This window comes from Heptranchias perlo, chromosome 3 (genome assembly GCF_035084215.1).
Source record: "Heptranchias perlo isolate sHepPer1 chromosome 3, sHepPer1.hap1, whole genome shotgun sequence".
NCBI classification, from domain to species: Eukaryota; Metazoa; Chordata; class Chondrichthyes; order Hexanchiformes; family Hexanchidae; genus Heptranchias; species Heptranchias perlo.
The window spans coordinates 129,552,398-129,566,771 of record NC_090327.1 but is presented as its reverse complement, the minus strand read 5'-3'; the positions used below and the strand labels follow the sequence as shown (position 1 = coordinate 129,566,771).

Genomic DNA, 14,374 nt, shown 5'->3' with positions numbered 1-14,374 from the left:
CCGATCAGGAAAAACTTTTATACTCAGAGTGATGCGAATCAGAGGGATAAGCTTTGATGGGTCCTGTGGCCTTTTTTCACTCCTTACGTTCTTATCTGAACCGCTTCTACACAATTGAGCTTGGTTTTCCATTGTTTCTGTTGGTATCATCTATTATCCTTTAAGTTATGACCCAAAAGCATCTCACTTACTTTGGCTAGATTTGGGAGAGGAGAGCTGCGTGCTAGGTATCAAGTTGTAGATTGCCTAAAGCCTTGATAAAGGAGTCGATAGGCAGGAAACGTTAGAATACCATTTCTAAAAGGGCGAGTGTATGATTTAGTCTAAACTGTTTTGAGATGAATGTGAAGCAGATGTTTGTAATGATCAAATGTTAAACTGGAAATAGACAGACAAAGAATTCTTTGTTGTGTACACACTGTAAAACATTATTGGACTCATAAAAAATATAGATTTCTCGTGCAAGATATTGTTCATTGGCCAAGATCAATGTTTTTATTCTATCAAGAAAAGTTAAGCCATATTCAGATGTGACCTAAAAAAATCTGTGCAATAACTGAACACTTTATATCTGAATGAAAAAAATACTTATTTCATAACCATTGGCAAAATAAGGCTTCTGAACTGGTGAACTGCCTTTATTGCACTTGACAACTCCAATGCATCCATCAGGGTGATTATTCTCTACTTGGTAGAACTGTGTGATGTGTTTGTATAAAATTAATGAGAACTGTCAGTAGCTGCTGCCTACAGTTCACCTCATTTATCCTGTTCTATTTTTGTAGAGGGGACTTGTTTAAGACATCAGGGAAAGAATTAGTTTCATATGCCAGAAGTTCAACAGTCAAACGATAGATTAATCCACAAGTCTAGTACAATGTATTCTTTGCATACGTTGCTGTTCAGAATTTAAACTATTACAAGCTACTCCTCTTGGCTTTGTCCGTGGATGGTGTGAAGGGTGTACGGCGTGCGGGCAGGTTCTGGCCAATTTGGTACACATCCTGTCGGCCTACTGTGCATCGTTGGGGTTGTACACATGGTGCTACAATTGGCTACCTGGAGTCATCAAGGATGCAGTGCAGCAGCAGTAGGAGCAGGTAAAAGGTGGCAACTGAAAAGGGCAGATAGTAATTGGGTTTCTAAAGAGGGGGCATTGGATGAAGGGTGGCAAGAAGAAGGGAAGGGCAATTGTTGGTCGGTGCAAAAAACTGGAAACTGACTGCAGAATTTGAGACAAGGATTGCACAACAACAATGACGACAACAACTTGCATTTATATAATGCCTTTAAGATAATAAAACATCCCAAGGCGCTTCACAGGAGCGTAATCAGACAATATTTGACACTGAGTCACATAAGGTGCCCAAAAGCTTGGTCAAAGAGGTAGGTTCTGAGGAGGGTTTTAAAGGAGGTGAGAGAGGTAGAGAGGTTTAGGGAGCGCATTCCAGAACTTGGGGCCTAGACAGCTGAAGGCACGGCCGCCAATGATGGGGCTAAGGAAATAAGGGATGCTCAAGAGGCCAGAATTGGAGGAGCTCAGAGTTAGAACCATAGAACCATAGAAAAGATACAGCACAGAAGGGGGCCATTCGGCCCATTGTTTCTGCGCCGGCTCGAAGAACAACCAAGTGCCTATTCTAATCCCACCTTCCAGCACCCGGTCCGTAGCCCTGCAGCCGACAGCACTTTAGGTGCAGGTCCAGGTACTTTTTAAAAGAGTTGAGGGTCCCTGCCTCTACCACCAGTTCTCGGAGGTTTGTCGATCTGGAGGAGGTTACAGATATAGGGAGGGACAAGGCCATGGAGGGATTTAAACAAGAGAATGAGAATTTTAAATTAGAGGCATTGCTGGACTGGGAGCCAATGGTGATGGGAGAATGGGACTTGGTGTAAATTAGGATACAGGCAGCAGAGTTTTGGATGAGCCCAGATAATTGAACCAATCTGAAGCCAAATATGGTGTCATGATTAGTGCATAAGGAGTTTACACATGGCGCAAGACCAGAACAGAGGTAGTGCCCGAAGGAACATTATTGAAATATGCAGAATTTGGAGGAAGATTTCCTTTCTTTGCTGTATATACATGTGTGTATAATTTTGATACAAAGAGTGCAACAAATAGTAAACACAGGCTGAGTCCAAAGATGTGTGGAGGGCATGTGAGGTGGAGGTGCTTAGGGTTGGAATTCAGGTTTCAGGGATTTGTGGGAGCATGCATGAAGAGATTCTTAAGAAGGCTGAGGATGAGAGGAGAAAAAGGTGGTAAGATGACAAGGAGAATTGTGAATGCAGCGGAGAAGGTCTTGGGGTAGATTGTTAACTATCACAATGGGAACTAGTTCAGGGTGTCAATCTGCAGGGGCTGGTGGTGGCAGCGGCCACTTTCATTATCTGACACCCCTTTCCTCCCTCCCCTCCCCCCCCACAAAGTTCACTAGCAGCAATTTAGGGCTGATGACTTGCATAGTGGAGGAAGCAGCTGCTTTTCCCTCTGCTTGACACATGACGGATAACAGAATATAAGAAAGGCTGTGATGACTTTCCCTGACACACTCTTGATGTGAAAGCAAAAGGAAGCAACAATACTTGATAAAGGGGCACACTAAGAGACAATTGGATGTGTTAGACTCATAGAAATTTACAGCACAAAAGGAGGCCATTCGGCCCATCGTGTCCGTCCCAGCCGAAAAAGAGCTATCCAGCCTAATCCCACTTTCCAGCTCTTGGTCCGTAGCCTTGTAGGTTAGGGCACTTCAAGTGCATGTCCAAGTACTCTTTAAATGGATAAGGACTTCTGCCTCGACCACCCTTTCAAACAGTGAGTTCCAGACCCCCACCACCCTCTGGGTGAAACAATTTCTGCTCAACTCCCCTCTAATCCTTCTACCAATTAATTTAAATCTATGCCCCCTGCTTATTGATCTCTCTGCTAAGGGAAATAGGTCCTTCCTATCCACTCCATCTCGGCCCCTCATAATTTCATATACCTCAATTAAATCTCCCCTCAGCCTCCTCTGTTCCAAAGAAAACAACCCCAGCCTATCCAATCTTTCCTCATAGCTAAAATTCTCCAGCCCTGGCAACATTCTCGTAAATCTCCTCTGTACCCTCACTAGTGCAATCACATCTTTCCTGTAATGTGGTGACCAGAACTGTACGCAGTACTCAAGCTGTGGCCTAACTAGTGTTTTATACAGTTCTAGCATGACCTCCCTGCTCTTATATTCTATGCCTCGGCTAATAAAGGAAAGTATCCCATATGCCTTCTTAACCACCTTATCTACCTGTCTTACCTTCAGGGATCTGGGGACATGTACTCCAAGGTCCCTCTGTTCATCCACACTTCTTAGTATCCTCCCATTTATTGTGTATTCCCTTGGCTTGTTTGCCCTCCCCAAATGCATTACCTCACACTTCTCTGGATTGAATTCCATTTGCCACTTTTCTGCCCACCTGACCAGTCCATTGATATCTTCCTGCAGTCTACAGCTTTCCTCCTCACTATCAATCACACGGTCAAATTTTGTACTATCTTCAAACTTCTTAATCATGCCCCCTACATTTAAGTCTAAATCATTAATATATACCATGAAAAGCTAGGGACCTGGTACTGAGCCCTCCCCAGCACTTTCTCCACTGGAAACAGCCTTTCAGTCACAAAAATGACCAACACATTCTCTGTGTTTCTGGAGAAAGAGAGGGAATTGGTCAGAAAGTGATTATTTTAATTGGTTATTTTCATAAAGAAATTTCACTGATAGTTTGAGTGTAGGTATTTGCTGAGACTAGTGGTGGGTCACCTTCATTTCAATGCAATTTTTTTTAAAAAGACAGCTTATCTTCCCATTCCTTCTCTAGCTATGCATGCTGAAATCATTGTTGTAGTATGAGTGTAGCTTCACTCTGTAACAGAGCCACCAATTTTTGAATTGTAACTGATGAAAACCACCGCAGATGAACACTACTTATTGAGCTGGGCAGTTTAGAAATGTTTGAAGTACACGTCACCTGTCTCAGAAGTACCGACCGATCCATTATAAAGTGTTGGATTTAAGTTTTTCCCAAAACAAAGCCTGTGACTACAAAAATCAGAAGTTTCTTTTCGAACATGTTTTTATCCCCTCTCCAATTCTATAACTTCCCCATCTCTCCTGAAAGTAGCGACTCAGGCTAGGATTATATTTCCACAGGCAGCTGCCACCCTTCTGTAAGGGGTGTCTGGGCCAGCCTCACTCAGAAATTCCAAATCTAACGGTGCAGAGCAAAATAGCAGCTGTCGGATGTGAATTTTAAAACAACTGAACAAAGTTTATTTACAACAGCATAGGCGATTTCACCAGAAGATCAGTCCAGATGCAAGCAAGAATACTGGACTCGCCCCAGAGAACAGAGAGAGGAGTACCTTTGTCCTGCAGTAGCCCCATTTAGCAGGCTGTCTCACAGACTTCCTTATGTGAGGAGGACAGGCAGATTCCAGCCTAGGCGAATAGGTGATGGTCGGGGGTGGGGGGTGGGAGGATTTCTGCCATAACCATGCCAATTACAAGTGAGGACTCAGCATGAGACTGCCAGTCTGAGCCCATGGGATAATTCCGTTGCCCTGGACCCTGTTGTCTGGAGCCCTTTTCGTAGAGTAGAGGAGAACCACTCTGGTGGTACATGTATTGCAAAGTAACAAGTCGCCCTTTTCGTGTCTAAGCCTAAACATTGAATGTCAACCATCGAAGCCATTACAGCCAAGTCTAAACACACACATACACTTCCCGCAGTGTTCACACGCATGCACTTCCCGCAGTGTTCACACGCATACCCTTCCCGCAGTGTTCACACACATACACTTCCCTCAGTGTTCACACGCGTACACTTCCCGCAGTGTTCACACGCATACACTTCCCGCAGTGTTCACACGCATACCCTTCCCGCAGTGTTCACACGCATACACTTCCCGCAGTGTTCACACACATACACTTCCATCAATGCTCACTACGTAGGCATGATGTGGAGATGCCGGTGATGGACTGGGGTGGACAAATGTAAGGAATCTTACAACACCAGGTTATAGTCCAACAGTTTTATTTGAAAATCACAAGCTTTCGGAGGCTTTCTCCTTCGTCACCAGACGAAGGAGAAAGCCTCCGAAAGCTTGTGATTTTCAAATAAAACTGTTGGACTATAACCTGGTGTTGTAAGATTGCTTACACTACGTAGGGAGCAGGAATTCTTCCATTTTTGTTGCTCCTCACAAACCTGGGGAAATAAGGTCAATTGTAGACACCCCCATTGCCACCAGGCGAGAACAGCTCACTCAGCACCGACTGGGGATTGATCCTGGGAACCACCTATTCTGTATAACACATTAACATACAACAGTTTGTATTTAGCTCCTGAGCTCTTGGCAAATAAATTCTACCATATTTTCACAAACTTACTAACAAAATGACAAAATCAACAACATTTTCGCAGCGAGCCCCCCTTTTTGTTTGCTTGGATTGAATGAGAATTCTACTCTTTGTGATTTGTACAATTCTTCAGTTATTTTAATACGCTGAGCTTCAGCAGATTAAGGTTTTCATTGAATACATTCTATAAATTGGTGGTCAAAAACTTGGGTTCTATTCCCTGCTTCTCCCCACCACCCCGCCCCCCCCATAAAAATAACCCTAAGGCCGGGTGTAAATGGACACAATTATGCCCAATGTTGGTCTTTTCCCTGGTCACTGGGGAACAAAAAGTTAAATGATTTGGTAATGGCTTGTGGCATAAGGGTACATGCACGTGTCTTTACTGAATATTCCAGGTGATGACCACAGGAGGAATTGACTCACTTGTTCAAGGTAACCAACCGTAGCTTCCAACTCAGTGTTTGGGTTTTAGAAACTATTTTAGAAGGTTTTTAACAAGATTCTTTCTGGAATCTTGTCTTGTCTGAGATAAAGTCGATTGGATTTTTCCCTTAAAATTGTTAAATATATAAATACTGCTTTTGTTTGAAAGTTTTTTTGCTTCCATAAACAGTGTTTCACAAACATTTCTTTCCTCTAGGCAGAAAGTGGTAATCCAGGTTTGCCAGGGAGAGATGGGCACCGTGGACCACCGGTAGGATTACAATCTATCTCATTCCTAGCTGCTTAATTCCTCATTTGTTTTTTTTTTTGTCCTCCCATTTTCTCCCTCCTTTCTTCTCTTGAAGTGGAGATGCCGGTGATGGACTGGGGTTGACAATTGTAAACAATTTTACAACACCAAGTTATAGTCCAACAATTTTATTTGAAAATCACAAGCTTTCGGAGGCTTCCTCCTTCCTCAGGTGAATGTGGAAATGAAATCCTCGAACCTTTCGCATTTATAAATCACAGAACAATACCTGGTGATTACAGACAGTCTTTCCAACTGCCCGTTGCCAAGGCAATCAAGGTGTTCAGACAGAGAGGTGTTACCTACAGGGCCACCGAATATACAAACAACCAAAAAAAACAGAGAGAGAGAGAGAGAGAGGCAGAAACATAGAAACATCCGGAAGGAAGAGAAAGACAGCAAATGACCCGTTATATTAAAGGGAGTGATTAATGTTGTAGAACTGTTCCACTGGTGTCAGCAGCTTTCCAGTACTTTGCCTAAATAGTCATTCTTCGTGTCTGAGCCTAGATAGTGAGTGTCAGTGGGATATTTGACAATGGAGGCCATTGCTACCAAGTTTAATCCTATATTAACGCAACGTATACGCACACACACAAACGCTCTTCAGCAGGGCAATCAAAGATAGCAACCAAAAGCAGGAACGATGACTGATTTGTCTCTAGCCCAGGCCAATTGTGCCCCTCAGTTACTGCTCCAATTGGGATCGGCTATCACAGCACAGAACAGGAATAAAACCGGGAGCTTTTGATCTGTATGGTTTATTACGACACTGGGTGGTGCCTTTACGCAAGGAACTATCACAGGAGGAGAACTTTAATTTCTGATTTATAACTTGCAACTGCATTTGTAACCTGCTACTCTTATTCCTCAATGGAGTTTGGTAAAGGGGTCCAATATATCCATTATTTAGATTACAAAACTGACAATTTAAAATGTCCAACACATACAAGAACCAATCACAAAACCTCTTAATAGGGATTTGAACTGTGTTTTTAGATGCATTTATGGTTTCAATCCCGAGTTGGAAATGAGTTTTTATTTAAATTTGAAAACTACTTTTCTCCAGTTAGTAATAAAGAATCTATAATGAGAGAAAGCAGTTTTAAATAATTTCTTTAAAAATATATTAATAGCAAATAAGGGATTTGAGCCCAGATAGGGGACTGAAGTTCTTTGTCATAGGAAGCATAGAAACATAGGAACAGGAGTAGGCCATTCAGCCCCTCGTGCCTGCTCCGCCATTTGATAAGATCATGGCTGATCTGTGATCTAACTCCATATACCTGCCTTTGGCCCATATCCCTTAATACCTTTGGTTGCCAAAAAGCTATCTGTCTCAGATTTAAATTTAGCAATTGAGCTAGTATCAATTGCCGTTTGCGGAAGAGAGTTCCAAACTTCTACCACCCTTTGTGTGTCGAAATGTTTTCTAATCTCGCTCCTGAAAGGTCTGGCTCTAATTTTTAGACTGTGCCCCCTACTCCTAAAATCCCCAACCAGCGGAAATAGTTTCTCTCTATCCACCCTATCCGTTCCCCTTAATATCTTATAAACTTCGATCAGATCACCCCTTAACCTTCTAAACTCTAGAGAATACAACCCCAATTTGTGTAATCTCTCCTCGTAACCTTGAAGTCCAGGTATCATTCTAGTAAACCTACGCTGCACTCCCTCCAAGGCCAATATGTCCATCACGTTCCAGTCACTTAGCCATAACTTCTTGATTTACTTGCTCTCTTCTTTTTTCCCCAAGATTGTTGATCTTGCACTGTGGGCCTGGGCCTACACCTATATCCTCAGTGTAAAATAAATATATAGAGAGATGATAATATTACCTGGTCATCAGTTTATATTTTATATGGTCTGATGCCTGTATTGTCACAATGATTCTCTCAGGACTGAACAATAATCCTGAAAGAGGACCAAAATGATAGAATGATCTGCATTACACTGAATTACCTGACACGTGTCGATCCTATGTTCCCATGATGGTGTCATAATACAGATCATTCCATACTGCTAAGCAAATTTGTCATAATTGATTATTTTAACATTGCTAAGTTAACGGAGCAAATAACTTGTCTCGGCTACTACCCTAAAGGAACAATGTTAAAGTAATTACACAATTATCAACTTTGAAGTTGTGTTTTTGAATATTCCACAGAAATAGTTCTCTGTAATTTGAACTGTTTTTTTTAAATTTCTGTCAGTCGAATGGTTTTAGCAGATGTTGACCATATCAAAGAGATGTTGCAGTTATTATCATATAAAATTATTTTTGTCTACTTTTACATTTTTTTTAGCTGCTTGTTGGCCCGGTGAAATTTATGGACTGATAAATAATTAATGGGTGATGTTGTACTATAGAAAACAATGTGAGCCGTATGCTCCATTTTAGGGGATCTGTTAGGTGGAAATTGTCTGAAATCGCTATGTAATCATTATTTTGAAGTTGCCACAACAAGGTTTATATGTAGGATTGAACAGGTTTGCAGAGTTGATGACTTATATTATGATATGCTGCAGGTGTACAAAAGCCCAGTTTTCATTCATATTGCTTGGATGACATAGAGCCAGGGATCCCAATACAGTGGGTCCACTCAAGATCAATGGCAGTAGTTGCACTACTGTGTTAATAATGAGCAGATCGATTGGAGATTTTTTGTTTTCTGATTCCTATTAAGTACTCCCTACTCTACCTGGCATCCGCCGTTGCCACTCTTCAATCATCCACCAGGTGGTTGGGCTTTCCCTTCCATTGTTGAAGCTCCACTAACTGCTGGGTGCCCTTCCTTCTAATGGGGAAGCTCGATGAGATCACTCGGGGAATCTTAGGTGTCCTGCCACTTCCCATTATGAATTTGTGTAGGCTAGCTGTGGAAGGCTGGAAGGGTAAGTCAGTAAGGGGAAAGGGATCTCTTTAACTGGTAACTGGCCTGTTGTCTGTACATAACACATGGTTTAAGTCCTGGAAAAAAGATCAAATGGGTGTAGAAAAATCGTAACTCACAAAAGCTTCATCTAGCCTTTTTTATGATCGACTTCATTTCCTGTAAATCAAAAATCAGCTCAGAGCATTAATGTGAATAAATATCTAATTTCTACTTGACATTGAAATTACTTACTTTAATAGCATTAATAACTAATAATGAGGACACTAATCTCTGTCTCATATTCTGAATAGTAACAGTGTGTATTTTCACACACGCTATTTAAACTGAATGGAGAATTTGGACTCCAGAGGAGTAATTTTACAAAATCGCACACCAGGCAGGGAGCGTTGCCCACCTGGAGTATATAGCGGGAATTTAGGTGCTCAGTCCCCACGATTTTCCGTCTATGGGCAGAAAATTGGGTGAACGCCCACCTGAATACCGTCTATGTACTATTTGTGGGCACAGTTCATAAAATTGTTTCTCATACATATGTTTGTATTCTCATATATATGTTTGTATTCTCATATATAAGCACTTCTGATGCCAAATTTTCCAGAACAAATGTGCAATTTCACTTTTACATAAAAATAGGTTTTAAAGTGATTGTTTCCCACTTGCTCATAACTGCCTTTTACTGCTCCTGATGTCTGTTTACAATTTATAATGGGCTATAACATCAGATTATATGGTGCAGGTGGCTGAACTATATTACGAACTCTCTAATTCAACTAAACGAGGATTGTTTTAATGAGGACAAATAATATACTTTTGCTAGTGATTAGAACTTTTTGTTTTGGCTTAACGGACATCCTGAGCTCTCCCGAGGGAAGATAAAGCACTGATTTAAAACACACAACTTGGAGCCTGAGAGGACGAGTATTCAACAGTGTTTTATCTTATAGACGACAGCTAAAGATTAAAGAAAGGAAGCATCTGAAAATTTAATCACTGCTCCTTTGCTCATTTCCACTGGGGTTAAACCATAGCTTTTACCGCACTCTGGGCTGGATATGTCTATAAACCGGTATTTTGTGTTCATTTTCACTTCCAGTTGGTTAATAAAGGTGTTGGAGGACATTTATGACTTCCACCTGAAACGGGCGAGAAGTTGGCTGAGCAGCCATGCTGTCCGCCTGAAGCCGGCGTCTGGAGGTCCAAAACATTTTTAGGTTCGGGCTTCATTCCAACGTGAGCCAGAGAGCTGCGGGCACCAAATGAACACTCTGCTGCAGTTCACCGGTTGTGAGAGGGCGAGAAATCAGCTAGCTCCCACACTGAGTCGGCTGGCAGGCCCTGCTGTGGGGGGTAGGGAGCAGCCGAACCTGGAGGGGGTGGAACCTCCTGGCCTCGCAAAAATTCTCCCCAAATAAATTGCAGCAGGCTGGCCTTGGCCGTCTATGGGATGTCCTAGCTTCCCCCCCCCCCCAACTTCGCCCCACACCCGATTTTCAACTACTGGCTGGCCGCTTTTCAGACTAGAAGTGGGACACTGTCAGTTGGAAATCGCACTCATCCTGTCAGAGAATAGAATCATAGGTTACAGCACAGAAGAAGGCCGTTCGGCCCATCGAGTCTATGCCAGCTCAATGCAAGAGCAATCCAGCTAGTCCCACTCCCCCGCCCTATCCCCGTGGCCTTGCAATTTTTTTCCTTTCAAGTACTTATCCAGTTCCCTTTTGAAGGCCATGATTGAATCTGCCTCCACCACCCCCTCGGGCAGTGCATTCCAGATCCTAACCACTCGCTGTGTAAAAATGTTTTTCCTCATATCACCTTTGGTTTTTTGCCAATCACCTTAAATCTATGTCCTCCTTCCGCCAATGGGAACAGTTTCTCTCTATCTATTCTGTCTAGACCCTTCATGATTTTGAATACCTCTATCAAATCTCCTCGCAACCTTCTCTGTTCCAAGGAGAACAACCCCAGCTTCTCCAGTCTATCCACGAAACTAAAGTCCCTCATCCCTAGAATTATTCTAGTAAATCTCTTCTGCACCCTCTCTAAGGGCTTCACATCTTTCCTAAAGTGCGTGTTGTACAACATATTTATAGTTTTTGTTTAATATGTTTATAGCTAGGGATATTGGAGTTTTAATCAGACCAGCATTTTGAAGATTTGTCAGCAGGTCCAGACTTGGTTCCATAGGAGTAATTTTGCAAAATTGTGCTCCAGCTTCAGCTACTGGGAGCACACTGCAGGGGAGCGATTTCACCCGCCCGGCGGAAACTGGCTGCGTGGGCAGTTAAAATCGCCCAGGTTACTTGCCTGTGCTGGAGCTGCTGCACGCTGGTCCATTTCAGGTTTTAACCTGCTCAACTGAGCAGGCAACAGGGATAGCCGCCCGAAGCCAGTGCGGCCCTTCTTTGCACGTGCATGTCGAATCCCGATGACGTCACTGGGACTCGACTGCAATGTTAACTGGGCAGCCTGAGCAGGAAGTCGCTGTGGCATTCCCACCCGGAAAGACAGTGGGGAAGAAGAGCCAGTGGAAGCATTCACTTGTTGTTTTAGTACATCTTTTGCTGAATGTTTCTTCCTTTCTTCACCTTCTCTCCTTTTTTTCTTTTATGTTCTCTTTCCTTCCCCCGCCCTACTTTTCTTCCCCAGACCCTGTACCTTTATTGGTGTCCTCACCTTTGGGATTCAACACTGTTTCTTCCCCCTCTCAGCCCTAGAAAGAGAAAAGGTGGGAACGCTATTAAGAGATAGGACTATTCCACCATCCTTAGTGCATGGAAAGATTATGTTAAATACACAGAAATTGTAGTTTTGATAAAACCATTCCATTTGTTTTATACATATCTTATTTGGTGATGCATTATTGTTCTTGGAGGGTGGGTGCGGGGTGCAGGTGGGAGGGGCGGGAGGATGGGGGATGGGAAGTATCTAGTCATGATGCTCCAGCCACCATGGTGTGGGGCAGGCTTGATGGACCAGCTGGTCTTTTCCTGCCCGTCATTTTTGTATGTTCACAAGAATGACGCTGGCAAAGTTGGTTATCCATGAGGAAGTTGATGAAATGGCTTGCTGTAACAAACCATGCATCCATGTCTTGCTTAATGTATCTGTGCACAGCAAATTGGCTGATATTAATGATGCCTCAGTTGGGACCTGAAATGACCCTGTAACGTAAAGGTTCACGGCATTTGTGAGCTTTAAGCCAGTGACGGTGCAGTGCTTGTAATGGAGATGGGCTGTGAGTCAGGTTGCAGCAAGGGCGTAACTCGGTGATGGGTTCTTTTGTAAAGCAAAGTCTCCACAGGCACTGATTCTGGGACAGTGGGAGGTAGGAGAGCCTCCTTTCTGTGTATTCTGATGTGATAAAGATGCTCCAAAGTGAGCACTTTTAAGTATTGGAATTAACAGATGCTTCCCCTGCTCAATGGCCCATCCCTGTTGTAAAACTCACGAAATGGGAGCGGACTTGATAAACTCCGACAGCCTTCATTCTGCTTCCCTTCTGCTCACATCCCCCACCCTCACCCTTCATCCCTTACCATTCCCTGCTCTCACGTAGCATCTCTGGTCACAGGCTGGGACTCTTCTCTCTAGAGAAGAGAAGGCTGAGGGGTGACCTGATAGAGGTCTTTAAGGTTTAATAGGGTAGATATAATGAAAATGATTTCACCTGTGGGGGGAGTCCAAAACTAGAGGTCATAAATATAAAATAGTCACTAATAAATCCAATAGGGAATTCAGGAGAAACTTCTTTACCCAGAGAGTGGTAATAATGTGGAACACGCTACCACAAGGGGTAGTTGAGGCAAATAGCATAGATACATTTAAGGGGAAGCTTGATAAGCACATGAGGGAGAAGGGAATAAAGGGTATGCTGATAGGGTTAGATGAAGTAGGGAGGGAGGAGGCTCGTGTGGAGCATAAACGCTGGCACAGACCAGTTGGGCGGAATGGCCATTTTCTGTGCTGTAGTTTCGATGTAACTCGATTCCCCCCACCTTAAGCACCCATGCCTTTTCTTCACTCCCAACTGCCAACCCACTCGCATGAAAACCCCAATTCTCAGTAGCATCTTGCAATCTCCCTAGTATCTTCCTCCTAGTAGTCCCACAGTCAACAACTCCCTCTCCAATGCCCCCGCATTCCACTACCATCTCAGTGCTCCTACACCTCAAGATCACACTCTCACCACTGCCACATCCTGGCCTTCCCTCCCAATGTTACCATATTCTGCGAACTCTTTCCCACTTCTCTCAAACACCAGGACCCCTTTCCGGTGCTCCCAGATCCCATAACACCCCTCTTCCTCTCCCCCTCCCCCATGACCCTTGCAACCCATGACTCCCATACCAAACCCCAGCCTCCCCAGATTTTTGGAATATTTATGTAGATCATTTCTAGTACATATATAAAAACATTGCATTCAGCATGCATCTGTCACTGTTTAGATGCCGACCACCAGATTCCACACTTTGTCAAAGATACAAAACAATCTTCAAAAAAGAAGACAGCTAGTCATTGATCTGCAGCCTGAAACTTACAGGCAGTTTCCAATTTTTGAGGTTTCCTGACCAAACAACAATTAAACGCTGATCTGAACCTGTGTTCACTTAACAACAATTAAGTTTTGTGGCCTGAAAGGGACAGAGTTCCACCTTAGCTGCAGAATAATGCATTGTTCATGACATTGTATAACACTCCCGTGCTATTGTATTATCCAATTAGAGCAATGCCATGGGAGATCTACTAGTATGTATAAAGTCATGAAACAAGGAAAGGGAATTCATGATTATAATTACAAACAGGATCAGAATCAAAGGGCGGGAGTGAAATAATCAGCCGATTTGGCTCCTAATTATAACTAGATTGTTTAGATTAAATGAATGCCATCCTTATAGTGGATTTAATTTATCCCAAATGACCCTAAATGCGGAATTCCTTTCAGTGTAAGGGTTGGCAGCCTCGCAACTAAATTTGCATGTGTGTGAATGAAGTTAAGCCCCATCAAATCTAGGCGAGCAGGATGTAGGTGAGCTAATTTTGTAAATATTTTTTCATTGTTACAGGTTTTTCTCCCTGTTCTTGTTGGTGAAATTGCCATGCAGTGTGAAAAGGGGGAGATTTATCAGAGCTGCATTTTGGCCAGTTTCAACCTGAGGCATATTCTGAACTTATTAAAAGTATCTTCGTAACAAACTGTTTTCTGATTAAAATCAGAAGGCAGCAAAGTAAACTAGTTTCTATGTTACCACTAATCAACTTTCACTCAACACTACATAAAGATTCCACTGTAATCCAAGCTGCCATTTCTGTCCAACAGGCATGTGGTGCATTTAACA

At 42.9% G+C, this 14,374-nt stretch overlaps 1 protein-coding gene across 1 annotated transcript in view; it reads left to right on the top strand.

Moving 5' to 3' along the window:
* The window catches only part of LOC137308814 (collagen alpha-1(XXI) chain-like), a 141,045-nt gene that overhangs the window by 43,910 nt on the left and 82,761 nt on the right, over positions 1-14,374 (top strand). The window contains exon 9 of the mRNA XM_067977287.1: positions 6,046-6,099. Within this exon, the coding sequence (XP_067833388.1) occupies positions 6,046-6,099 (54 nt within the window). The remainder of the gene's footprint in view (positions 1-6,045; positions 6,100-14,374) is intronic.